A 27,935-nucleotide genomic window follows, 5' to 3' on the forward strand; every position below is an offset into this window, starting at 1 on the left:
TTACTAGACAGTGAAAAGAGAATGAAGTGCAGACAAGCAGGCAGACTGGCAGATGGTCAAACAGACAGTTAACCAGGCAGACAAACATGCGGTTCAGGCAGGGCCGGGGCGGCAAGCGTGCACTGCTGAAAGGATAAAATAATATTGGAGTAATTAGCTCTTTGATGTCAGGGCGCCCCAGGAGAGAGGCCGTGTCTGTGTGTGTGTGTGTGTGTGTGTGTGTGTGTGTGTTTGCATCTTTATAGTATCAAAGCCGTTAACGAGTCAGAGGGTTGATAACAGGAGACAGGATGAATGGACGGATCGATGGAGGTGTAGGAGCCGGGGAAGAATAGCACAGATGAAAGAGCGCGTTGGTAAAGAGAGGCCACCGTGACTGAGATCAGAAACTTTCTGTCAGATCAATAATGTATTTCCTTTAGTCACCCCCTCCTCTACTCACGTCCCCCCACCCCACACAGACAGAGCATGCCGAGCTTGGGAGACTGGCTCTTAATTGAACCGTCTGGTTGAATACAGGTTAAACAAAAAAAAAAAGAAAAGAAAAAAAAGCATCAAACACCTGAGGATTAAAAGAGAGCATGATGGGAGATGTGACAGAAAGAGGAGAGCCTGGGGGGGGATCGACTATGGAGTGTTTGAAGTTCTTTGTCATGATGAAATGTGTGATCTGTCCCCTATCGCTCAATGATTCCTAGATATACGCCCCAGGAGGAAGATGAGAGAGAAAAAAAACGATAACGCTTTTAATACAGCATCTAATAAACTGGAGCTATCAGAAGCCGTGACACAAGAGTGCTGTGAGGGTCCGCAGGAGGAAAACACGAGACGACGCTGCCATCTAGTGGCGGCGCGGTGCAACAGCGCCGTGCAGGCAAGAAAATATCGACAAAATGGAGCCCGGCGCTCGGCCATGACAATGCAGGTCAGAGGGGCGCTGCGAAGTGCTGCACAGAAACACACGACACAGCGTCACAGCATGTGGGAAATGCATGCTGGGATTCGTGTGAGAAAGGGAGATCTGCTGCTGCAGCCAGTCAGCTCTTGTGTTGGCTTTAAGTGGAGGTCACTGTATAATAAAAAAACAAAAAAAACCAAGAACATTTTCTTGCATTTCTTTGACATTAAAGTGCTTTTAACATGCATGCACATTCACTGTAAATGCTGGAGGCAAACGCACACACACACACACACACACACACACACACACACACACACACACACACACAGACACATAGAGCAGGAGGAGAAGGTATATTGTATTTGCTCAGCAGACTACATGCATCCTCTCCAGTGGATGCACGCAGCAACTCTGTATATTTATAAACTAAACATGGAGCCTTCTTTATGTGACGTTGCTAAATAAATCAGTGATATTTCATTCGAGGGGTGAGGTGAATGTGGGTCACGCCGCTCGCGCTCGAGTTCATGGAGAGTTAAATCGGAGTGTGTGATGCCTGAAGGGGAGTGAAGATGGAGGGGTGGGGAGAAGGCTGCCCGCTCCTTCAGATACACACTGAGCTCTATAACCCCTCTCCTCTGTCCCGTGACGGATGCAAGACAAGGAAGATGAAGGGCACGGGCTTCAGCGGAGGCCTTGAGTCGCTTGGTGTCGTGCCCTTTACTTCAGTGCTTCAGTGATTCACAACAACTGTGAATCACTCTGAGAAAATGAAGAAGGAAGAAAATACTCCCCAACAAGTGTCCTAACTGTGGCCCACCCTCTGACTCTGCAGCAACAGATCTGTGGGATTCATCACGTCCATTACAGTCCTCAGCAAACCTACAGCGCGCTCAGATCAACAAACTCCCACTGTTTAATTGGGAGAGAACTAATAAGTAGGATGGACTGCCAGTGTTTGCAATCTGTATCCTGCAGCAGCGGTCTCATAGGACACGCTGGATTCATCTAGTGATATTACTTCACAGGCATGTTTCATTTAGTCGGAGGATCGCGGCATCCGTCTGTATCCCGTCGTCTTGCATCTGCATGTTTAAATGAATGTCAAGTGTGCACTACAGGCCTGATTTCATATCTGCCTGTACAGACAAACAGAAGAAAGCTCTCGCGTGGTTGGTAATAAAGGCTACAACTTGATTGAGAACAGGCTACAATATAGCTTCTCCTGTTTCCAGGTGATACATTGGTACTAGTTGATTATGCTCTAGGTGGATGCAAACTACAAAGCTGAAAGAAAAACACCTTTTCTTCTCTGCTATTGTGGCGTTGACGTGGAGGCTTCGACTTCCACGCCTCAAAGAAACAAACTGGAGACATCGATTCGAGGAAAATTCCCAGGACTTCTTTTTATTAAGAGAATTTCAGAACATAAGAGAGGGACCAGACACCTGCATTTGTCAGAAGAAGGTTTCCAAATTTAATTGTTTTAAAAAAACCAGAGTGTTTAGAAAAGCCGACATGACAGCGTGGATGGAGCAGGAGCTGTTTTTACACGCAGGGTCGTCTAAGAAGAGACAGGTCGGAGGCAATCGCTGTTCCCGGAATGTTTCACATGTTCGTCTTCCTCTTTCTTATGTGGACAACACACTTTTAACACGCTTTTTTTTTTGTTTGTTTGTTTAAAACACGATTTCAATGAAAAAAAAAAAAAAAAAAAACAAGAGACAGAAGCAAAAGGGAACTCACTGCACATTTAGAGGTCTAAAAGAATCACCCACATTAACATGGCTGAACCGTTAATAAAACATGGATAAAGGCTGAACTGTAAGGGGGGGGAGAGAGGAAGGTCTATTCTGTGGAGGAAGAAGAGAGGGGAGAAGGGTGAGGCGGGCAGGGTGGGGGTGGTTGGTTGGGGGGTGGGGTGGGAGGGGGGATGGGGGGGGAAGGGAGGAAAAACACAGGAATACACAACTCACAACATAGCCAATCCGGCAGGGACGCACTTACTACACCACACAAGCCTTCAACAATCATGAAATGCCATTTAAAAAAGATTTTAGTGTGTTCATCTTGCTTGCAGACACTTGATATGACCACTGCAAATCTGCAAGGCGCTCCATAATCAGCTTTGCTTTTTGTGCTAAAAATCTGTACGGATACTTATAAAATCATTGATAAAAATATTCCTCTGTTAACAATACGCCTTGGAGGGAAACCATGTGAGAGACTTGGGGGGGCTGGCTGGCTGGCTGGGGGGGGTTCAGGGAGGGAGGGATTGTAGAGGAGGAGGAGGAAGCTTGGGCAGTGGTGCTACTCGGACTTTGCCTCCTCCTTGGCCTCCTCGGGGGCTGCCTCCACCTGTGGGACAAAGCAGACGAGCAAGGTCAAAACGCTGCAGCCGGTTCACGTGTCCTGTGGTCGGGAGCTGTTGGGTTTTTTTTTAACGTCTACCCACCTCGTTGGTCTTGGCCTCTCCGTTCTCAGAGTGGTTTTCCTCGTTTGCCTCTGCCTCTGCGTTCTCCTTCGCCTTCTTGGTCTTCTTGTCCTCCTTCTTGTCGTTCACAGCCTTTTCTTTCTGCAGGGGAAGACAGAACAGGCCGTCAACGGGAGGCCGAACACTCACACACGACCTGCGTCCTCTGCTTTGTGATGCGGGCTCGTCTCTTACCTTTGCTGCCTTCTTGGCCTTTGGTTCCGGCTTGGGCGGAGCTGGTCTCTGCGAAGACAACGGGGAAAGGATCAAGTAACCACTACGTACAAGTACAACACTACTTTCTTTGCTACTTTGATACATTTATTGGTTATCTGAAGGTACGACCAGACTTTGGCTCCTGTAAGACACTTTCTAAACTGGCAACCAGGATCAAAGCTGCTACGTTCCCTGCAAGAGAACTTCTTCTGACAGACATTATCTAAAGGTTTTTAACAATATCAATGACTGTGTCCTAATAGGTTAATTAAGGAATTTAGACAATATTAAGATACTAGTCGACACTAATAGTTCTCTATTATGCCCACTGTTGGTATTCAGCACGCACTTTACCAGCCCTGCACTTTCTATTCATGAGAAACCTTTCTAAATCAGATTTTTTTACTTTAATAAGGCATTAAATTAGATTAAAGATATTTCTGTCAACTTAATTACTACCTGATTCCCTATTTGAGGAATCTAAAGTGAACCTCATGCTTAATAACGTAAAAACTGTGTTTTTTAAAGGCTAGGAATGAAATTTAGGCATTTTACATAAAGATATCCTACTTTTCTAGCCATGTTTGCTTCCCTGAAAGCAAAATGTTGCTTTATTAAGTCAGTAACAAGTTTTTTGCAACTTTTAAGCCTTCTGCCTTGTTTTGTGTGTTTTCTTTAACTGTATGTGTTGATGTAAATGAGCTGGTTGTGTTTGTATGTGTGTCTTCTTACCGCCGATAACCGGGCTGATCTCCTCTGAGGCTGAAACAGAAGAGAGACTGTTATCACAGGGCTTTCATTTCGATTGGGACGTTATTCAGGAAACACAACTTTGACATTAAACACTTGAGTACGTTCCTCCTGATAATGAGCTGCATTATTGCAAAAATACTGATTAAAATGTACTTGCGATTGAATGTTTGGGGTGTTTGGCAGCACGCCGACTCTTACCTCCTCCCTGTCCCCGCCGTCTGTTCCTTGTGACTGAGAAACACAAAAACAACAAGTTAAAAACAGAAAAATATTCATTATAACATTTTTGAGAGTTTATAATAACAGGAAACAGTTGCTAAATGCCTCAGGCCCATATTATGAACAGTAATAGACCTGCTGAAAAAACTTTTTTGTTTCATGTGAAAACTAAAATTTATTTCAAATACAGGTCATTTTAAAGGCTCATGGCCCAGAAATGTCGGGGCAGTGCATGAGTTCAGTACTGGGCTGTGAGAGCTGAGCCATGTGGGCATGTGGAGCCATATTTTGAGGGCCCGGGCCCTACTTTCCCCTTTCACTCCCCCATCTCTTTCTCTCATTCAATGCATGAAGCTCAGATTTGAAAGCTGGCGCGGGAGTCTTGGAGAAGGGGGAGGGACCTGCTGCGGCTCTCGCGCGCCACCCGGCGGCGGAGCCGCGACATCGCAGCCATTTGGGACTATGAACAAAGAGAGAAAATATACAATTTTATCGAAACGCGTCGGGGAATGTCTGCTTTTGCGGCCAAAATGCAAAGTAAAGGCACTGTGGAATTTTCTGGTGCCGTTTTCGGCCGGTTCGGTGGCGAAATGGCGATAAGTGAAGCGTTTGTTCTCGGTAGGTCGGCGACGAAGGTGGACAAGAGCTGCAAAGCATGGCTGCTGCTTGTGCTTTAACTGCATGGACACCGAGAGAGACTTCTGACTCTCCAAAGGACAGCGGCTCACGGAGCAAAACGCGTTTTATAGGCCGTGTCCAAGCGGGAAAATATTCATTCTAACACATAAAAAATGTACATTATATCTAGAAAATAGGCAAAAATTCACGGCGAAAAATAACGGATATATACTGCGTTATAATTAAGTAATGTCTCAGAGGGATGTCTTCCAATCGTTTGCATTGCATTAATAGCTGATTTCCCCCTCAAAGTATTTTTGTTATTTTGAAAATACGTACCTTTCTCTTGGGCATGTTGATCTCTTGGAGGTTTTCTTACAAATACAACTAAAAACTGTTTTTCTTAGCGGGTTCAGTGCATGTGAAGACGAGTGTCTCCCTTATGCTCGGCAGTGTAGTAAACACACTGGAACAGAGAGGCGAGTGGTTGAATGGGGGGAGGGGTGCGGCCAAAGGCATGATTGATAGGCTCTCGGCCAATCAGGTGACGCCATTCGGAGCTGCAGAACACTTGGAATTTTGGAGCCGGTGATGATCTGGGGTCTGCGCGAATGGCTTCTTGCAGGGAAGAGATGGGAGGAAGCCTCGCAGGAATGAAAAGGGGTTGCATTCGAGGACATATTGCCCTCGTATGAGTGTGTTTAATCACAGCAAAGGAGGAGAGGAGGAGGAGGAGGAGGAGGCCGCGCCGTCAGCCTGAGCGCGCCGCTGTGCAGGCCCCGGCGGCGGGCTCCATGCCCCGGTGGAAAGCCATGCATCCTCGCTGGCTCGCCTTTTAAAGCCAATGGGGCTCACATCTGCAGCGACCAGCGAGGAGAAAATGTCACCACAAATTCACTTCGTGTTTGAGTCCAACATGGCGCCCACTCCTCTCCGACACTTTTTTTTTTTTTTTTTTTGTTTGTCAGTCGGCTTTCCTAAATTCGTTTCAGGGCGAAAAGCCTGGCGTCGTCTTGCCCCAGACGCCTGCAGGGGGCCCACAGAGCCCGTTTAATACTGTGGCGGAGCTGTTTCACACGCATACACACACACACGCTAAAAAAGCTCTCTGTAAGTGTTCAAAAATCACAGCAGATTTTTTTTTTTTCTTTTTTAAAATTCTTATTGACTCCTTATATTTATGTTACCACACGTGCATTCAGAGGACCACCTGCAGCCGGGCACAGCCACAGTGTCAAAGAACAATGGCCCCGCGTCTGGCTCGCAGACAATGGGGTCGATGCTGAAATATTCAGACAATATAACCCTGCTGTCTTGCCGCCCTGATAGGCCTATAGCCTCTCTGTGCGTGTACGTGTCTGAGTGTGCGCGCGTGCGTGTGTGTGTGTGTAAGAGAGAAAGAGAGAGAGAGAGAGTGAGGGACTAGAAGGGGCGGAGAGGCAGAGTAGAGGCGGAGGAGGAATGCAAAGCTCCATCCAGTGCTGAGAACTGGAGCATTTGCGCAGATAGTCTGCGCTGCCTTCACACAGACACACAGCATTTCAGCCGGGGCAAGTTTGTTGTTGTTGTTGTTCTCCGTCAACTGTCTGCCGAGCAAGGTGTCTGCACAGGAGCCGGAAGACCAGAGCAACAAATCATCCATCCAACCGACCGACAGACAGACAGACAGACAGCTGCTCGCCGGACTCAGCATCAGGGATTTTTTTTTTAAATCATGGTTATCAAAGTGTACATAGCATCGTCCTCCGGATCCACTTCGGTAAGAGATAAAACAATGCTACCGCGTCTGTATTATATGTGACCTTTTAAGCTGGATCTGTGTGCAGCATGCAGTAGAGAGGCAGCTGAACTTTTATTGAACTCTCTTAAGTGATGTCCAGGCTGTCATCCCTCAGTCAGGAGTGCTGTGACTCATCAGTAAATACGCTGCTCTGTCCTCCTCAAGACTTTGGGGCCAGATGGGGTCCCTCAGTGTCTCCTCCTCTCTCTGCCTTCCCTTAACTTTGTGACAGAGAATGAGGCAGAGAGGAAGTTTGAGGCTGGGTACACATCTCGCAGAGCTGTGGTTTGTCAGCGCTTCCTGATGTGACAATTTAGCGTTTGTGTAGCTGAAAACAAGACAGTATGCAGCAGAATCAATAAATGCACCTATTCTGTCACCTAATGCCGGAATGGTTTGCTGCACAGTCTGTGAGAGGGATCTGACTCGCTCCAGTGAAAAGTCTCAAGTGTTGCCTTCACTGTCCCGCAGCCTGGTGGACCTTCAGCTTCCAATCTTTCCCAGCTTTCTTCCAGAGTGGAGAGAGGAATGATGGTGATGCAATTCTCCGGGGCCCCTTTCTAGACCTGCAGCTGCAGCCCAGGAACACTTAGGCTCTGTTTAGGACTTGTTGGGGGTCTGGATTTGGAGGAGCACACACATTTCCTACCTGAACTCTGGCCAGAACGCGTTATTCTCGCAATCAAGTACAACAAACTTTTCAGCCATCGGTGGCGTTCAGCGTTACAGGGAGATATCGCTGTTCCCCTGCTCCAACACACCTGATTCAAATGATTGGCTCGTTATCGAGTGCTGCTCAAGCCTGATAATGAGCCATTTATATGGATCACGTGTGTTGGAGCAGGGGAACGTCTAAAACGTGCAGGACAGAGGGTCAAGATGGTCAGTAACATGTTTATTTTGAAGGTACTCTATAAGAATGCACAGAAGTAGTAGTCAGAAAGTGTACTATGTAGTTTTTGTGAAGAAATTCATACCAAGAATTTTAATATTTACAATATTAATGAGGTAATGATACAATCTCAGGACTATTGATCTTGTCCATAACTGAACAAACAAGCTGCGCTCAGAGGAAAATAAGGTCCCAGAACACTGATGCTAGAATGGTGGCAGGGTCCGCCGCATATAAACAATGTAAAACTGTATGAAACTGTTTTCCTTTTTATGCTCAGTTTCTTCATTAAAGTATATGAAATAATCACTCAGTGAAGATTAAAATTTCCTCCCTAAAATGACATAGTGCACCTTTTTTAAACGGCTCATGTTAGTGCGGTTGTAATAAAAGTGCCTTGTCACTGCAGGAGTTTTAGATAACCTTCCGGGATGATGTATTCTCATTGAGCAGCTTGTTTTCACGGCTCATGCACACACGCAGGAAGTGATCAAGCGAATAGTCTCTTTTCGGTCGGGCAGCTCTGACTGACTTTATTGCCCTCATGGTAAATGACACTTGCAAAAGCTCAGCACCAGTCGTGCTGGACGGGAGGCGTCTTAAAGTCAGAGCGGCCGGAGTTTAGAGCCAGGGATGCCATTACTGTGCTGGGGCCTGTCCGGGAAAATGCATTACCTCGCATTGATCTGTCTGTACTAAGGCCTGCTTGAAGTAATTTCAATTCTTATGTCTTCTCAGCTGCATAGACACACTCAGACTTGTGTTATCATATCAATATTGCATCTTGTTTAGTGCAGAACAACAGCATTTCGGACTAAAGTTAAGTGGAATAAGCACATCACATTTGTTGTTTCTTGATCCGCTCTCTTTTCTTTGGCTGCATTTTGAAATGGGATGTGCCATCACACAACAGAGATCACAGCTCTCACTCCGTGTCTGATTTATAGAGTACTTCATGTTAAAATCCTCTCTCTGTCATGTGTGTCTTTACCGTTGACAAACTGTGGTCGAAACCGCCCTGGCCAAGCTTGCAGTTCGATTGCATCAGTGACAAAACAATGTGATTGCATTCCACATACCAGCGGTCTGTCTGCTGCTCCATTAATCACTCCAATCTAGTTCAGTGTGTGAATGGAGCAACATCCCGAACTGGGAGACAAGTAGGAGTTTTCACAAACAATACTTTAAAGCTTTCGCTCCACTGAGGGAATAATTGCAGGCCAGTGAAAGAAGTGGTGTAAAACTAGTCAGAGAGATGTATCAGATTCAGTGCTTGACAAGCTACTATATTCAGCAGATGTACTTTATTAAAGGAATCTGTTCAATGTTAGAGCAAATTAAAAATGCAGAAGAAGAAGAATCTGATCCATATAACAGCTGGAAGTTGTAGCATCAAGGCTGGTAAACATCTCAAGAACCTTAAAGTCTTAAGGACTTAACTTCAATCTATATCATTAAACAACCCCAGCTGATTGACAAAAGATGTGTAATGATGCACAAATGTCAGTTAGATGGAAGTGTTGTGCAGAAATCAGTGACCATGTAGAACTGAGGGGATTGTATCAACACGACTGTTCCCGCCTGCCTGAGTGGTCAATAGATCAGATTGGGTGTGTGCCCATCAGCCCTTGTTTCGCACAAACAAGGATATACTTACAAGCAAGGATGCACAGATTTTCAAATTGTGGGCCTATATGACACAGTGTTTGAAATGGCATTCAGCCAATAGTGAGTGATTATACCAATGTTTTGTTGTCATTATTATTTATTCCTTTTGCCCGTGAAGCAAAGAACTCTTCATGATGAAAAATAAAGTTTTAAAGTCATTCAGGCCTTTATTACACCATCTTTTGAAAGAATTCAAATTCAGTCATACATCATGAAACAGACTTTATTATACAAGATCTTTTTTCAAAACTAACTTTATCTAAAGGATTTTTCAACCAGCTTTACAACTGCCTACTAATTAGACCATATTCACACAGCGGCCATTTTCCTCTCACAATGTGCCCACGGTGTGTTCCAGTTGGCAGTTCCTATAAATGTAAAGAATGTGACAAATTCTTATCTATTAAATGTTTCCTGAATGATCTGCAACAGAAGAGACGATGGATAGTGAAAAGCTACAGGGACATCAGGCCATATTTCCAGGTAAAACAGCATTTTTGAAAATAACCCATTAGCTGCAGCTACTGTTAGCATTGAACCACTTCTTAGCTAATGTGACTATTTGATAGTGTAACACAATGAAGTAGCAAAGGCATAAATTAATACTAAAATTTGATCATATATTAAGTGAAAATGCTCTGGATGTAATCAAACATTAAAGTTAGCAGGAAGGGGTTGAATGCTAACGTTGGCTGTTGTCTAACAGTAGCTAATGGGTTATCAAGTTTGATGTTTTACCTTGAAATACAGCCCGACGTCCCTCCAGAATCTCCATCTTTTCAGTTGCTAATGGACCGGGATAGGGTGAAGTGATAATGATTTGTCAGATTTATTACCTATATACAACTCACAACATTGAACATGGTGCTGAAACATGATCCCAGCATTCAAGCTTCCAACCCTGGGCATGGAGTTGAAGGGAAGTGGCTGCTGTGTGTGTGTGTGTGTTCTATGAGAAGAATTTTTCAGTTCTTATGTAATTTGACAAATTGATCAGAGATGGCACTAGCCAGTACTATCATTGAGTGTCATCTTACTTGTTGATAGGCCGACAGCAGTCAACAAGGTGAATGCTGGCGAATGTTCAGCTGCTGTTGCTGCTTTGCTTATACTTCCAATGTGAAAGTCTTGGATTAAGTGTTACTTCTGTAAAGCCTAAAAAAGGCCACACACTGTCTCACTTATGATAAACAACTGTCTGACATGAAAAATGAACCCATTTAGTTTAAAAAAAAGTGTTTCAGGTTTGCTCTCTGCTACAGCTGGTGTGTGTTATGGTCCCCCCCCCCCCACTCCCCTTGACCCCTGACCTGTGCTGGTCCTGTCTGAGAGCTGACATCATTGTGTTTCCACCCAGTAATGACAAGCAGAGTGTTTGAGTCACCTGAAGAAACGGCGTTGTGGTTCATGGTGAATTCTCCAGGGACTTCTAGTGTTACAGTCAAAGTCTTTGTAAGGATGAGGTCACACTACAAACCTGCGTTCTCCTGAACTGTGTCATAAAAATAACAATTTTTTTTGCTCGGGTAACACAGGGGCAAGATTTGACTACCAAACTAGGATTTTTTTATTTTAAATACACTCATGCAAATACACACATAACACACCTGTAGCTGGTCCACATGTATCATTGTAACGTAAAAACCAAAAGGAAAACTAGAGCTGAAACGTTGGCACCGGCACCACTGCACTTTTACTGCCTCATTTCCCTTTATGCACCACAGGCATGCTATTGTACAATTTCCTCATTGCCACAATAAATGTACTGAGTCGTAATCACTTGGGAATACTCATTGTGTACAGCAAAGATCACGTCCAAGTTCTCTTCTTACCTCTTCATATTAACTGCTCTTCTTTCGCTGTAGGTTTGACATTAGGGTCTATGGGTCAGGCTTCAGTTGGACAGCTGTGACAGTGACTCACTTTGCATAACAGGTTGGGTTTGTTTTTTTTTGGCTGTTTTGTAACAATGCTGTAATACCGACAGCTCAGGATTGGGTGGAGGCTACTGTGGCTGCTGAATTTCCAGATAGCAAGAGTTTTCAGCACAAATCAGACTTGATCTAATCAACACAAAACCTTTATTTCCCCCAAACATGCCGAGCAGGAGTTGATTCATGTTTCCTGTAGTCCAGACTGTGGAGTTTCCTGCTTCCAAATGTTGGGACTCCTAAGCCATTATGAAGGTCATTTGGTCTAATCTAAGCAGTTTTGACATATTCAGTTTAGGCTTCTTTTCCTTTTCACCTGATTGAATTGACCCCTGCCCCGAGTCCCCAGTCAACACAGCTGATTGAATCAGTCTGACCCACATTGATCCAAGCCTGTGTTGTGATACAGTGCACCCAGTCAATGTCTGCCATTGTCCGGCAGCTGTTGGAAGAGTTCTCTACTTTTAAGGGGTTGATCAATCTGTATCTGATGTCATTGCCCAGCCACAGCTCTCACATGCTGCTGCTGCTGCCGGTGATGATGATGATGGTGATGATGATGATGGTGATGATGATATGGATATGATGTGATGGTGTATTTAGCAGATTTTTCTCCAGATCTGCACTTTTGTTATGTGGAGTCAAAATAAGAATCCGTGAAACAACAGACATGTTTCACTACAACACGCCTGATAAACCTTAGATCCATTCCTCCATTAATTTTTATTTTCAGCAATTTGATCGTCAGAAACTTTCGGTGTGCTGGTGACCACTCGTATTTTTGCATGTAAAACTAAATGCAGTAATTTCAGCCTTCCTCACCTTTGTGGTCACACTGAATCATATAATGATTACTAGAGTTGGGTGTGTGTATGGGTGTGTACTTGGACTGTCTGCATAATGTGCTAACGCATAAGTGTAGTGCCAGTGTACAGTAAACAAACTGATCAGTGTTTGTTTCGTGCGGTCTTTGTGTCAGTGTACCTAAACCAGAAGGGAACATTTTATCAGTTTATAAACTTTTATGTGAGAGACAGTTTACCAAATAATCCTAATTTATTACATAAAATCTGGCAGTCATGACCACAGTAATGTGAGGACGGAGCTGTGGTGCTATTGGACAACACAAATTTGATTGAGGCGCCAGAGCAGTTAGTCACCAAAGTTGTTACACTTCATCCTGAGGTGGAATTTAATGTTTAAACCAAATTTCCAGGCAATCCATCCACTGTCAAGTAATTTCACCTAAAATGCCCTATGTCATGCCATATGGCTCCAGAAGAAAAGCCACTAAATTTGTGAAGGTGTATCATCTGGGAACTCTGAATGTCTGCATTAAACTTGGATCTGTCCCATCAAGGAAATATTTCTCTGGAATTCGAAAACCTGCAGGTGGAAACACAGAAATAATAAGGTATCACCAAAATCAAAGGGTGTCTTCTCTGGGGACCATGAATGTCTCTCAAAAATTTCATAACGATCTAGTTATGTGATGGAATGACTGGCCAGTATTGCCTTCCTCAGAGCAATGTAGCTAGCATAGGGAAAACCAGCCACGAGTTGCTACCTGATCCACGTCTACTTAAAAGCAAACAACACAGAGACTGTCTCTCCTGCTTTTGTATGTTGTTGGCCTTAGCTTCAGTGTATATTTGCATACCAAGGCAGTTTAGGTCAAAACATAAGCCCTACATGTTCAGCCCTCTGACTGCATGCCAGTCTGACACTGGCTCATCTCAGCTCACTCTCTCATCATTCTTGTACTGAGGAGTCATTTTCTGGCATTCCAGAGAAATAGATAAGGTGCGAATAATACAGGGCAACAAGATAAGAGTAGCTGTTTATTACCACACCCAAATCTGGGGACAGTCCATTTTTTTCCTCATTAAAATCGCTAGGAGATCCACTCAAAGCGCCAGGGAACCATGCAAATGGCTAAAAAGAGGCAAAGCTTGGAACTGTCACTGTGCAATTAGAGTCAGGGGCAGATGGCATGTGGCCAGTTAGCCCTACAAATTAATTTTGCTTGGCAACAGTACAATGCAGGCTTGCTGGGAGATTGGCCAGTGAGTGCAGCAAATGACTAGAGGAAAGAGGAGAAAGTGGATCATTGTGTTTAACTTGCCATTTTCTCAATTTGGGATAGAGTTGGTCTAGTGTCGTTTTGGGTAATAGCACTAGCTTAGCGTGCACTGTGCTAATGTAAGTGAAAAGGGAGGTGGAGGAGGCAGACAGAGGATTGTCTGTGTTTACAGACAGAGTGAGTCAAAGTGAGTCTGAGCTCATGGTGTTTCCACTGTGTCGCTTTCGTCCCAGAGCAGGTGGGCAAAGAGCTGGTTTTTAGGACTTTGGCCTCGGGGAGTGCAACTGACATTAAATGATTCAAACGGTTTCGAGTCTTATCTGCCAGCAATGTCTGCTCCCACATTTCCATGCCCCCGTGTTGTTCCCGCAGATGGCTGCTCAGTAATCCACCTGCCTCGTCGACATGCCGTAAAGCAGGGAGGAGGCCTCACATGGAGGTGTCTGGACTGACAGGAAGACAATACATTGATAACCCTCCACAGAACTGTTTTACAATGAAGTTGGCTCAGTTGGATTTTAGGTGTGTGTGTGTGTGTGTGTGTGTGTGTGTGTGTGTGTGTGTGTGTGCAGCTGAGGGTGTATATGTGTGTGTGTGTGTGTGAGTGTCTCCTTGCAGCAGGCCTTATTTGGCTCGTGTTTGACCAGTTACCTCCTCTTGAGTCCCGGAGGAGCTCTTGTTTCCGTCTGGCCTTGTAGGGCCATCCTGCCTCTTACACACACCCACCGAGACCTCATTGGACCGCAGTGTTCTACTCTTAATCACACACACACACACACACACACACACACACACACACACACACACACATCCATATAGATAGAGGCAGAAGCAGGAACAACATATCTGCATATTTCTGTGTTTTCTGTCGCTCTTATTCTCTTGCTGTGTGTCACAGATGAACTTAGATCTAATGATGTATTCTGAAAACAGTGAGAGCCTATACACAATGTAACCACGTCATTCTGTAGACACTTTCATTTCCTCTTGAGGTGGTTGTGTGAATTCATTCAGTTGAAATGAGAGCAGGATGTATTATGTTGTCATGTCTCACAAATGAGACAAGTGTTAATTTTTTTTTTTTTTCTGCCAACGCAACAGAGCAGCCTTTTAGTAAAAATAAGGTGCCTTTCAAAAATAATCACTTTTGCATGGAAAACCCGGATAGCGAGACAGCGACTCTCATGGGTATTGCCAACACAGTCTGTTCTTTGTTCTTATTCTTGTATACAAATGTCAGATTAAAAGAATGCAACATGTTAAGTGTAGGTTTTGAAATGGTTGTACTATAAACAGAGTGAAATATCCGGTCTTGGGAGTTGCCATCTTCCTCACTATCTGATGTTTTTCATGCAGATAGAACACAATCCGTCCTCACTTGGCCTTGCCTGAGTTCACCCTCTTCAAGACTCTTCTATCACTTCATTGACTTGTGTAAAAACGACGAGTGGTAACTTAGTAACAGAGCAGCCAGCGATGGCTGTAGTGTAATAACTCACAGCAGCAGACTGATGACAGTATGGTGAACCGAGGCCCTTATGTTTCCTCGTGAGGCTGAAGTTAACACATGTCTAACTGACAACTTCCCCTCTGTCCCCCTCCGCACACAGATTAAAAAGCAGCAGCAGGATGTGATGGGCTTCCTGGCGGCCAATAAGATCGAATTCGAGGAGTGTGACATCGCGGCCAACGAGGCCAACAGGAAGTGGATGAGGGAGAACGTTCCGGAGGAGTCCAGGCCGGCCACGGGGAACCCTCTCCCCCCACAGATATTTAACGAAAGCAAATATTGTGGGGTGAGGCTCGCATGCACACAGATGCTTTGAATTACTGGCACGTATCTGTAGTAATCTTTGAGGGCATCAAGCTCCATGTCCTCAGTAGACAGAAAATCATGCTAGGTGAGGTTCAGACTAACGTTAAATATGTTTAAAGCTGCTCTAATCAACATGGTTCTACTAACAACAGATCAACTTAAAATGCTAAATGTGAAAGGTATCACTAGCAGTGACAAACTCCTCAGATGTGCTGCCATTTCAGTGTCTTTGAGACCATTGTTTAGGTTTTATGGCCAACAACTTTGCTGTTTTGCTTCAGTCTCATGACTGTCATTGTATATGTCAGCAGAGAGTGTAGACAGATTAAGTTAATAACTAGCCGGTGAACACAGTGGAGTATTTAGTACTTAAAGAGACAGATATATCCTTCAGAAGTTGATGGAGACGTAAACAGAGCAAAAAAGAGCAAATATTGAATTTATAAAATAGAGTGCAAATATATATTGCTAGTGATCTGCTGGATTTAAGCAACACAGTGAGAATATATCAATATTAACCTGTTCTGCTGCCCCAAGTAGAAAAAAAAGATACCTGACGTTTATAATTTCAATATGCCTAATACTGGCCTAAAATATAAGTTTTGTTTTTTGTTTTTTTTTTCATAGCAGAAATGTATCCTTGAGGGTTAAAGGGGCTCTTTGGAACTTCTCTAAGCTTAGTTTATGTGAGCAACCTTGAGAGAGCGCAGAGAGAGTCACTGAGACGAGGCGCTCGAAAATGTCCATAAAGTTGCATCCTTTGAACTGTTGTGAGTCCTTCACACTGAAACCCACAGTCCAGCAGCATTTAACTGCTTAAATAAATCACATATAGGCTTGTACAGGCAACAGAGAGACATGACAGGTCTCATTTCTCACATCATATTATGATTCACTCACATATGGTCGATAAAATACTGATTAATATATGTAAAAATGCCACAAATTGCTATGTAGGGGTCCCTTAAAACATTTGAGGAAAGAGAGTTAAATGAGGAGACCAATATCACTCCTTTATCTGTCTGTTAAACATGAAACTGGAGCCTGAAGCTGGCTAGTTTAGCTTAGCATAAACAATGTAACCTGAGGGAAACAGCTAGTCGGGCTCCACCCAGAAGGACATGTGTGAACGTGAGCGTGAAATGAGTGTTTGTCCCCTATATGTCAGCCCTGTGATGAACTGGTGACTTACCCAGGGTGTACCCAGCCGCTCGCCCAATGTCAGCTGGGATCAGCTCCAGACCCCTCCCCCCCGTGACCTGGAAAAGGATAAGCTATTACAGACAATGGATGGATGGATGTTAAATCTGTCCACAAACCTTGATATGAAGTGTTGAATTTGTGAGGTTTAGAGTTGCTAGTAAGCAGATTTTTGTTTCGCCTTTGGACAGAGCCAGGCTAGCTGTTTCCTCCTGCTCTCAGTCTTTGTGCTGAACTTTGTGGTTAGCTTAGCTTAAAGCTGTGTAAGATTGGGGAAACCAGCAAGAGCAAGCCAAAAATTATTATTCGACCAAAAAGGCCCACCTGAGACTCTTTCAAAATACATTAATGTGCACTGTCTGACGCAGACTGTCCTCCTGCTAGGAGCGTGTTTGTCCTCCTGCTAGGAGACGTGTTAGTGGCTAGTTTGCTGCGTTCAACATGCTCGCAAAGCTTTTTTTTAGATGGGAGAAATACATAAACAAACAACTCTGTTAAATGCAGGAATGCCAAAAGCAAATAAACACAACCCAGATAAGCTGACACGGACATACCTCAGTCCAAAATGGTTACTCAGGGGGACAGTTGTGTCTTACTGCTGGAGGTGTATGCCCGGTGCTAACGTTAGCCTCTGAAGGAGGTTGGTTGCTGAACATCAGGCTTAACCTGGTCATCGCTAACCATACCCAACTACCTGATGTCTCACTCACATGTAAGAAAATGCCTAACAATATAACTCAATATCATAATGACCATGGCTTTTGTTAGTACTCAATCCCTTTCAGGCTAGCATTGGGAAGTTTTGGCTGCACTTTGGCCATTCATGTGCCAGTAACTCACTGATAGCTTTAGCAATACATCCGCCTATTCCTGTGGGAAGACTCTGGTCATACACATTAGGTGCAGAGTGCAAAGGGCAGCGTGCGTGGAGGCAGACAGGTACGTATGTTGATAGACAGGTGGCAGGTCCAATCTTTACACCCAGGCCGAAAAAGATGATTGGATGGGATTATTAGAAGCCTGCAGCAGCCAAGCTGTGTCAAGATGTCACAAGATTTTCTACATATATAACAAAACATGCTTGTAGAATAATTTACCAACCCTAGCTTTAATTTAACCATCCCCTTGCTCTGGCTTAATGTTTAACAGGCATGTATAAGACTGGTGTTGTTCTTCTCATCTCACTCTCACCTGAAAGTCAATAATTGTACATCCCAACATGTCATGTGCGGAGTTACGAGTCACAGATGCAAACAGTTTGAATGAATCAGTTTTTTAGGCTGCTATTCACACACTTGTCAGAAGGGAGGAGTCGCCATATTTCTTATATCCTGACTCGGCCCGACTCACGTATACTCCACCGTGTGCCCTAGCCTTCTGCCCTGTGTTCGCAGTTGCTAATTTACTCCCATTAGAAAGACCTTCAGCCTGGGTGCACTGAACTGTCATGCTGTGCAGCTAATGGATGGCTGGAGGTGAAGTTGCACATGCAGGATGGGCTGTATTGAATGTCACAAAGACAAAGAGAGGAGCATTTCCCAGGATACTTGCAGCTGTTTGTGTGCGTGCACTGGTATGTGTGTGTGTTTGGGAGAGAATTCGGGGAAAACAAAGGAACAAGAAAGAGTGAGGGAACAAGAATGAGAGACAGACTGCAGTAAATGGATGAATGTGTTAGCTTGTTTACTCTGGGTTACAATACCCGCCCATCAGATTGACTAGCCTGACCCTGGACAAATAACACAACCTCGTCTGTTCTCCATGTGGCGTTGCCACCCAGACTGTCTCCCTCAGGCTCTGATCCAGAGCCTGTTTCACATTATGGTTCCCCGGTTCAGGTTTATACGAGCTCATCCTCCGATCTATCTGCTTCTAAAGTTCCCCTTGTGTCTGTCTCTAGAACTATGAGGCCTTCTTCGATGCCAGAGAGGAGAATGCTGTTTATGCATTTCTGGGTCTGACCGCTCCCCCAGGCTCCAAGGTAAGCTTTGGAACACAAACACACACACTGTTATCTGTCCGCTCTTTGAACGGCATTCCTACAGCTTAACCATACTTCCTGTAACAGCAGCTCACATGCCTAAAAATATATTTATCCTCGCAGTGTGATTTCCATACAGAAAACACACGTGTTACATAATACATCTGTTCATGATATCCTTCGTCCTTCTTTCCTCACCCTGCTGCACACTGGCGCCTCCCCTCTGCCACAGCAGGAAGCGCAGGGAGGTGTGCCAGTTACCATAGAAACAGAGGGGTTTTCCTCTGTGTGGTGGCAGAGGATATAAAAACCAATATCCTCCATTTTAATACAACATGCTCTCTCTCTTCTCCTCCATTCTCCCCCCCGTCTCTCTCCAGGAGGCCGAAGCTCTATTGAAGAAAGCACAGCAGTAGCAGCTTCACACCTTTTCTACCTGTGACCTCAGGCCTAGTCTTAAACCCACACCTGGACCCAGACTGACCTGGAACTGATCCAGGAGAACGAAAAAGCAACATTTCACTCAGCTTATAAATATGTGTATGTTTTTTTTTTTTCTCAGTATTTTTTAATTATAACTAATCTGTGTTCAGCTGTGCCTTGTCAGCTGTAGTGAAGGGAGGTGCTAAAGCAGAGAATTATGGGTATCTACAAGCAGCTCTGCTCCCTCCTATTAACCTCAGCCTGCTAAGCCTATTGGCCTAATGACATGTCAATCAATCCTTTAGCATGGACGTGTAGCTTCCTGACATCATCAGACACAAGAAAATGTATGCTCTGTTGCAAATCGTAACACAGATTCATCACTTGGCTAACAGAACGTCACCCACATCGTCATAATCATCACTTATAGAACTCGACTGTTGAATCCCGAGAACATTGAGTCAAATGTTGTGCTCCTGCCAGTCATGTCATCGCCAAAACTGCTGCACCTTCTGTAAAACGTACTTATTACAATCCCATTCTTGATGTTTGTATTTTCGTTATATTGTCTTAATGCTGTTTTAACAGCAAATTTTTTTCTACAAGATGATATGTGTTTAAAAAAATGATAAAACATGCCAAAATTACAAATCTGCAAACATAGAGGGATGTGAGATTTAGTTGGGTTTTTTTGTTGTTTTTGTTCTTTTAGGGGAGTTGGTTTCGTTTCGCTATAAGCGTCCTGTTTCACATTGTGTTGGTGATCCCTGTCTTACATAAGTTGATGCCTTCCCTAAAATAAAAATAAAGAATCAGACCGCAAGCCTGACTCACAAGTTGTCCTTGATGGTTTTGAAGTTCCAATGAAGACACAGACATATTTTGAACAAGTTTTGCCTTCTTATGACATACTTTTTTTATGCATAATAAATGAGTTAAGTTTACAGAATATGACTTATGTTTCAGGGAGCATGGTTGGACTTTGTGCGATTTCATGGCATCCAAATATGAAGTGGGGGATTTGATAGTTTTAGCAATATAAACATTGTGAAAGAGACTGACGCAGTTTTGAAGAAGTCGTCACTTGTCACAAGTCAGTGACAAATTTTAATACAAATTACCCAACTGCTAAAAGTGCCCCTCAATGATGACTGGAAACATTTACTCTCACAGTTTTAAGGTATATTTATAACCACAATGCAGAGACAAGTATTGTTATTCTTACATCTCTTCATTTATCTGGCAGCTTTAGTAACTGCTACCTTTTCAGATAAAGATTTTAAATCAAGTATTCTTTTTGTCATTTTATATTGTTATGGGACTGTTTATCTAAACCAAGTGAAACTGAACTGAACACATCACAAACATGTCCTTTTGTATCGGAGATTCAGTTCAAATATAATTATGCAACACAAGATTGTGTAACTAAATCATTGTTGTAGCCCCTTTGTGCTACTCACAAGAAACAAACGTTATATAAATAGATGATTAAACATGAGCGATAAGAATAAAACTTAGTGGGGGTATCGGAGGAGGAATCGAAAAGTCTCACAGTCACAGAGGAGAACAGCTGCTCTGGAACGTGGTGGTTCCAGCTGAGGCTTTTTGGATTTGCACATGATTACTTAAACTTCTCTGGCTTCTTCAGTATTGACACCATGGCGGACAGTGCCACGTCTGTATGAGAGAGATAGTGAAGATGATTATTATAAGGTAACACTTAGTAGGGACTGGAGCTGTGATTTCAGTGTGTGGATCCTCCTTGTTTTGTGATTATATTGTTTTTTTCCATCCAGCACCTATATCATGGCGGTTTTGTGGATGTGTGCATGACTTCTCCAACTTCTTAAAAAAAACCAACTTGACTCTTGACTCTCTGAATAATTTATTTAAGATCTCTTTGAGTTCCCTGCAGCTCCAAGGGGTAAATTCTTCTCTAAACTTCTAAGACAGATCTATTTAAAACTGTTACATACACAAGTTAATCCAATATTCCACAAAACCAAAGCTGTGCATACTTTTGTAGTTCTTCTCTTACCTTGTACTATACTGTGACCCCTCACATTTATCTTTTGGGCCGTCGGAGAGGGGCTGACCCCTGAGATGGGAACCACTAACACCTACCTAACTGTACAAAGAATAAGTTCCCCCCCAACGAAAATTCAGTCATTATCCACTCACCTACATGCTTTGGCCCCTGAAACTTTTCTGGAGCTTCACAGCAAGTTGCAGCAGTGTCCCAAACAAATGAAAATATGTTATTTACACCTTTGTTTAAGCTGAGATATTCACCGTAGCTGCTAAAGTAAATGTTTTAGTGCTCACCCAGTCTGGAGTGGGTGCGAAAGCTCGGCCAAACACTGAGGGTCTAAATAAAGTCTTTCTCAAATGAATTTGTGATCTTGTAGCTTCCAGAGACCTTGTAGCTACGCAGAGCCATTTTATGTTTTTTTGGTTGCTTTTTAATGTTTTAGAATTTTTTCCATCTAATTCAGTTATTTAAGAGAATGCTGCAGCACCTTGTGGATTGCAGAACTTCCCTGTGCTTTCTATCTGCATACGGGTGAATAGATGATGACTGACATTTTCATCTTTTGGGTGAACTTGCACTTTAACCAGCCTACAACTGTGAAATGCTACGTACATAATCATGCATTGGTGTAAACAATCCTAGAATGGAATACATCATAATATATCCCTCACAGGAGCCGCTTTTCTATATACAATAATACATACTTAGACAGTAGCACTTTGCATTTCAGCCTGAATGATGGAACTAGTTTGACAGTTAAGAGATATTAACTAGGTATTAACAATAGGTATACATGTAATATTAGGCTGAAATTTACACAACAGGTTGAAAGCATGGAAAAACATTTAAAGATATTAATGAGGCAAAATTTTCTGTTGATAGTATAATAATATTTTGGAATATTGCGATAAAAAGTTGGTAATGTAATGACATTAATGGATCAATAACCTTACAGTAATGACGCTTATAATAAAATCATAGGCCGCTGTCATTGTCTCAGAATCACATGATTGTAATGCTTGAATTCATCCTCCTTGTTCCGAACATTCCCTTTTGTTTCAAGGTAAAACTGTACAAACGATATGTTTCAGCGCTGTGACTTGTTATCAAGGCTGTCACTTCATGTTGAAAAGTGTTGGGGATGTCTGGTCTTCAACACACTGTATGAGATTTAAGGCGATGTGGTGGTGGGATCGGTACGAAGTCAGAGAAGGTAATTACAGCGAGGTAAAATTACAAAAGGGCTTAGCCTATAGCCTATTATAGTGCTGGCAATATGACAATACTCAGCTTAAAACACATAATGTCATCAGCAGTCATCCACATTCATCACATTTACAAATTCAACACCATCTTAATAGAACAATCTACTGAAGCAGTGCGTGTCAGTCAGCCATTTTCATTTTTTAACATTTTCATTTTTTAACATTTTCAACAACACTTGTGCTCGTGCGACGGAAACATTTCTGGTAGTTTCTGTGAAACAACCATGAATAGTTTGTTTTTGGCCTCTTACTTTAATGTCACCCTCATGTCACCCAGAAATTTCCATTGTTTTACTTTTGATACTTTCAATACATTTTGCTGATGATTCTTCTTTAATTTTACTTTGGATATTTAATCCAGTAAGTATTCATTTACAAGTTCTATGCAAGTTCTCTCCAGCTATATCCTCACTAAACTATAGAAATTATCTTTGAATTCAGAGTGAAAAAAGGCAACAATCAGCAAGGATTTATCGAGGGTAACTGTATTGAAGTTGTAAATGAATAAAAATATATTGGTACAGTAAGTAATGAAAAACTGTCATAAAAACAAGTGTCTTGGTGTCTATATTCATTATTTTCAGTGAAAACGTTAAGCACTTTGTTGTTCAACTGTTGTTAGTGATTATAATTCTTGTTTTTTGTTTAACAGTCTTTCTTGAAAGTTTGTATTGTTATTTTCACTTCAGTAAAGTATCGGAGTACTTCTGTCCCTCAGTGCACCATTGTGACTTTTCACAGCATGCGTGTATCTTTACTGTTCTCTTTTCTCTCCACTGTGATTTTCAGTACACACTAATAAAGGAAGTATGTGGTGAGGGCGGAGGGGCCACTTCTCTGTTGCAGAAGTGAAACAGGCCAGTAGAACTTCACAGTTACACACTGTGCCATTTGCCCTTCAGACTGACAATCGTAAGAAGCAAAGTGTTGTAAGGAGAGGCAGAGAAGAAGAGGACAGTCGTCGTGAGCCATGTTGGCTGAAGGTTTTCTCAGAGTGCTGCGCTACAGAGAGGAGAGAAAGTTTGCCTCAGCTTCCACGCCTAAGAGGTCGCAGACGCACACTCATTGCAGGGATCCGTATAAGTCTTCTCTCTCTGACGCAGACTCCATAGATCTACAGTCAGCTGAAGCAGGTACACAGCCTTAAAATGTCTCTACGGTCTGATGCAGTCACATGTTTAATTTTGTACTTAATGTACTTCATGTACTAACATCTCAACATCTTCCCTTTTACTAAAGCCTTCTTCTTCTAAAAAGCAACTTTTAATGTCAGTTAATGTTCTCTGATCAGGTCCAAACCAGGAAGAACTTGATCACAACCAATTCAAGGGGCTAAAAGTGACGCCTCATGGTCCTGTAGGCCTCTCAATCCCCGGGTGTCCACCTGTCCTCACCTTGCACCCTGACTTAACAGCGTGCTTAAACGATTGTAGCCTCCTGGAGCAGTACCCAGACCTGCAGGTGGCCGACACACACAACCAACTGAGAGCCAACATCGGCCAGCATGATTTTGTCTCCGAACTGTCCTATCAGCTAGCCCAACAGGACCCACACACACAAGGTCAGCCCCTCACATCGATACCAGATCAGGGTTATCTGGCGATGGGGGCCAGTGTGAACATCAGCTTGGATCTGCCCGGGTCAGGGCTGGAGCCGATGTCTAACTCGGTGCTGAACGGACTGCTGGACAAACAGCTGGAGGAGGTGTACATGCAGCATCTGACTGACAACTTGGCTCGATGTAACTCCCACCTGGGGAACAGCCTGCTGCACGGCCTGGTGCCTCCGCCGCAGCCCAGCAGCCAGCTGCAGGGACCGGACTCGCTGGAGGCCAGTCTGGAAGAGGGATCGGGAGGGGACAGCAGCAAGAAGATTAGTTATCTGAACACGCAGAACTTTGCTCCCTGCTCATCCAACTTCAGCTCCCCTGTGCTGAGGATCTCAGAGGCTGACAAGGCTCATACGCAGTGAATGCAATCATGCGTACATCCTGCAGAAGTGTTACATGTGATGCTCAACTAGTTCAGTCACAGGAACATGCAACTGTGACATGGAAACCAGGACAAAGAGACCGGCCAGTGGATTAGTGCATGCATTTCATATATTTTCACAATGTCTTTGTTTACTTATTTGAGGGAATGATGCCTCATATTTACCTGCTCTCAGGTGCCACCTGCTGTTAGATTTTAGTACAACACCTCCTGACAACACCTGACATACGTGAGATTTTATTTTATTGACCGTATATACCTGGGTGTGTGTGTGTTTGAGGTATTTATTATAGCAAAGCAAACTGTGAACTAGTGTAAGCTCATACTGCACACTGACATTGTCTTGTAATTAGAGATGTACACAGTAGTGTATTATACCATCTGCTTTAAATGAAGTGAAATAAAGAAATCATTAAAGGAGGATTTGGATTTGAATCAACAAATATGTGATGATTCATTATTTTTGTTTTAAAGTTGATTTTATTTGATATCTGATGTTTTTATATGCTGGAAAGTGTTGTGTGTAGTTTAGGTTTTCGGCAGCAGACGAGATCCTCTGCATGGTTTTATGTGAACTGACAGTTTTCTTGATGTTTAGAGAAATACATGATCATTCTTAATGGTTTGGTTGGTAAATCGTATGATTTGCTTGATAACTTTAATATGAGATCATTATGACATGGCACTTCAAGACGAATCGGAGGAATGTAACACAAGTACATAACAACATTATGTGGACACTGTCCGAGTGCAATTTAATGGCATTTTTTAGGATGCATTTATTTTGTTCTCTTTGATGGTGTTTCTATACGGGGTGATGTGTACAGTTTTGGAAACATAAAGACTAGAGGAAACTTGAGGTGGAGTGCAGATTATAGATAATGTTTGAAGTGTTACCACACCACCAAAGTATCTCAATGTGAGACTGTAGCATGACTTCACTTCCAAGCTAATTTTCATTTCCTTTAACAAAATAGTTCAGTTCAATCAACTAGTTTTTTTAGAAGGGCCACTTTTGAATAAAAGTTAAGTGCCAAAGGGCCAGACTACATTTCCTTTGTCCAACCTGCAAAGTTCAATGTTTAAACGTCACTGCAAGTTTTCGTTGTTTGTTTTTTTGTTCTGCTTCTGCTTTGTTTATTAGTTTCCACAATCGAAAGAGGAACATTATGTATACAAAAGAACAGGAAAATGTGCACATTTTTGTGCTTAGCATCAGACAGAACTAACAAAATGATCTAAGGGCCAGAATGAGGTTGGTATAGGGTCGCCTTCAACCACTTGAATAGGTTAACAAATGATAAAGTTAATCTTGATGCTTTGATTTCCAGATCAGGATGAGTGCTCAGCATGTGTGTACAGAGGTGTTAATTCAGTATTATTGTGGTTCCTTTAATGTATGGAAATACCATGAATCCCGTGATTACTACCAGGCCTTTCAGCGGGGAGTTTACAGGCCAGATATGTGAGTCAGGGGTTTTGATAGCTTCATACCTCACATCACTTGTCAAAACCTGTGAAGGACCAGAGCCCTGTTAAGGGTGTCTATTTGAGTTTTTAAATCATTCCTGCTAAAATATCCAACTAAAGCATGACCATGCTGCTTTAATGAGGTAATGATGGGCTGTGCATCACAGCCTGGCAGGCTGTAAGACTTTCCGCCATGTCATCTCTTTGGCGGGGTACAGAGCCATCGCAGCGAGCACCTGCACACCACACTGAGGTCCAGCCTGATCTGACGGAGCAGCAGCCTGAAGATTTACGCTGCATTTGGCTGATTAACCCGTGAAGGACAAACCGTCACAGCCGGGCTCACGGAATCACAGTGAAGGTTGTAGTGACCCATTAACATGCACATTAACACAGCGATTTGGATCGCCTGCTGCTCATTGGCTAATCTTGTAACGATTGAATCTTGCTGAAACAGTCTCCATTGAATATAAATACAATAAATACAGATTTGAGACAAAGACAAACTCAGGTTCCATCTGCTCTCTTGGACTCGACAACAACATGTAAAAAAAAAAAGAAAAAAAAAGAAATATTCCAAAACAGCAACAGATTTTTAAAAAAGAAAGGAGAATAAATACTTTCACATCCCATCTGTTTGAAATCTTTGAGAAAGGGACAGAGTCACAGCAACTTTAATATGCAACATATTTTTAGGATTAACAGCAGACTCTTTGTGTGAACGACCAGAAGAAATACGTTCTTTATTTTTCCGAGTGGAAATTTACAGCAGACGTCTTTATTCTGACACAAGCACTTATGTCGGCCATGAAACTGACAACTGAAATAAAATGAGGACAATGTGAAGGATTCAAAACTCCTGAATATAATGAGACGCTAAAGGGGAGTTATGTGTCTCTGCTGCAAATTAAAATCATTTTGTTGCCATGAGAGAATATGTGTACTCATTTCAGAGGCGTGTTTCAAAAAATGTTGCAAAAAATCCCCCGACTGTTGTAGAATTTCAACTAATCTTACTATTATTCTTGATCTACTCAAACAGGAATGCTGTTTGTTTGTTGTTGCACATAACAGAGAAATGTTCACACTTCACTACAGACTGACAGCAGCACCCAGATTGCCATAGTTCCTTCCAGCATGGATTAAAATAAAAAAGGAGAAATAACCAAGGTGAATCATTCTTACGGGGAAAAAATGATCCAAACATATTTGCTACTATCACCACTGTGTATTTGAAAAGTTCTCAACAAAACAAAGGACACAAGAACTCAACAAAGACTAACCGAGATTGAACACAAAGATGAAAATCTCTTTTTATATGTTGCACCAGCAGGGTCAACACCTGCAAATATTGACATGAAGCTAATTAAGTTATCTAATTTGTATTTAAATGGTTTAAAAATAATGCTGAAGATCGAATTCATGCAGATGAGAAGGACCACCCTTGTTCTATACAGCGAGTGGACTCATTAAAAGCAGCAGGACAGATGTGATGCTGAAATTCTTGGTAAATGTACGATATCAGTGCATGTACCCAAGTCACTGATAATTGAAATTAAAGAGAAAGAAAGATATTAAAGTTAAAGGTGAAATGTGTAACAATTGACCACCTGCAGAATGTATACTCACAACAAAAAGGGGGCAGCATATCATGTGAGTAACTGCTAACTGTCCCTAACTGTAGCTGCAAGAGGCTATTTAGCTCAGTTAGCTGTGCAGCTAGCGGCCCAGAGTGGGAGTCTGGAAGAACCGAAGATGTGTTTGTGTTTGCGCCTCTCACACAGAGGCCTTGAACTGGGATGGACTGCTAACGTCTTAGCAGATATCTAAGAAAATATTTATAACGTTTTAAGTCTGTGTTCACCATAGAGAGTTCCTTTTGCAGGTTGGGGAGGACTTCTCTTAGATATGTAGACATAGGCCATGCAGCAGGTCCACGCCTGACAATTTTGAACAGAAAATGAGATTTTTTTGCTAAAAAAATAATGTAAAAAAAAAAAACTGCCTTTAATAAAAGATTTCTATTTAATTTCAGTTTTTTGAAATTACATGAAAAACTGTCCCACATGTGGCCAGTGTAGATAACCGTTGGTAATTTAGGAATGTGTGTGTGTGTGTGTGTGTGTGTGTGTGTGCTGATCTTTGAAACGCTGGTTGGGAGTCAATGCTAGCTCAGGGATTCCTGTGCACATTAGTGGCTCCACGAGTCATGTTCAGGTTCTG

General features: G+C 42.8%; 3 protein-coding genes across 3 annotated transcripts; 2 read left to right on the plus strand and 1 right to left on the minus strand.

Moving 5' to 3' along the window:
* Positions 1 to 2,281: 2,281 nt before the first annotated feature.
* hmgn7 (high mobility group nucleosomal binding domain 7) lies at positions 2,282 to 5,970 on the minus strand. The gene is made up of 6 exons (XM_037077095.1): positions 5,520 to 5,970; positions 4,542 to 4,574; positions 4,323 to 4,352; positions 3,570 to 3,617; positions 3,357 to 3,476; positions 2,282 to 3,259 (listed from the first exon to the last, which is right to left on the minus strand). Exons 1-6 carry the CDS (start codon positions 5,532 to 5,534, stop codon positions 3,212 to 3,214), a joined length of 294 nt encoding a protein of 97 aa, XP_036932990.1. The 5' UTR covers positions 5,535 to 5,970; the 3' UTR covers positions 2,282 to 3,211.
* A 652-nt stretch (positions 5,971 to 6,622) lies between these two features.
* sh3bgrl (SH3 domain binding glutamate-rich protein like) lies at positions 6,623 to 19,783 on the plus strand. Its single transcript, XM_037077093.1, has 4 exons — positions 6,623 to 6,939; positions 15,145 to 15,330; positions 18,451 to 18,531; positions 18,912 to 19,783. Exons 1-4 carry the CDS (start codon positions 6,895 to 6,897, stop codon positions 18,945 to 18,947), a joined length of 348 nt encoding a protein of 115 aa, XP_036932988.1. The 5' UTR covers positions 6,623 to 6,894; the 3' UTR covers positions 18,948 to 19,783.
* A 3,327-nt stretch (positions 19,784 to 23,110) lies between these two features.
* On the plus strand, positions 23,111 to 24,685 carry si:dkey-237j10.2 (uncharacterized protein LOC568721 homolog). Its single transcript, XM_037076097.1, has 2 exons — positions 23,111 to 23,384; positions 23,543 to 24,685. The coding sequence occupies exons 1-2, from the start codon at positions 23,222 to 23,224 to the stop codon at positions 24,220 to 24,222; spliced, it is 843 nt and encodes a 280-aa protein (XP_036931992.1). The 5' UTR covers positions 23,111 to 23,221; the 3' UTR covers positions 24,223 to 24,685.
* Positions 24,686 to 27,935: the final 3,250 nt, after the last annotated feature.

The sequence above is a fragment of the Acanthopagrus latus genome, chromosome 18, assembly GCF_904848185.1.
Source record: "Acanthopagrus latus isolate v.2019 chromosome 18, fAcaLat1.1, whole genome shotgun sequence".
Taxonomy (NCBI): Eukaryota; Metazoa; Chordata; class Actinopteri; order Spariformes; family Sparidae; genus Acanthopagrus; species Acanthopagrus latus.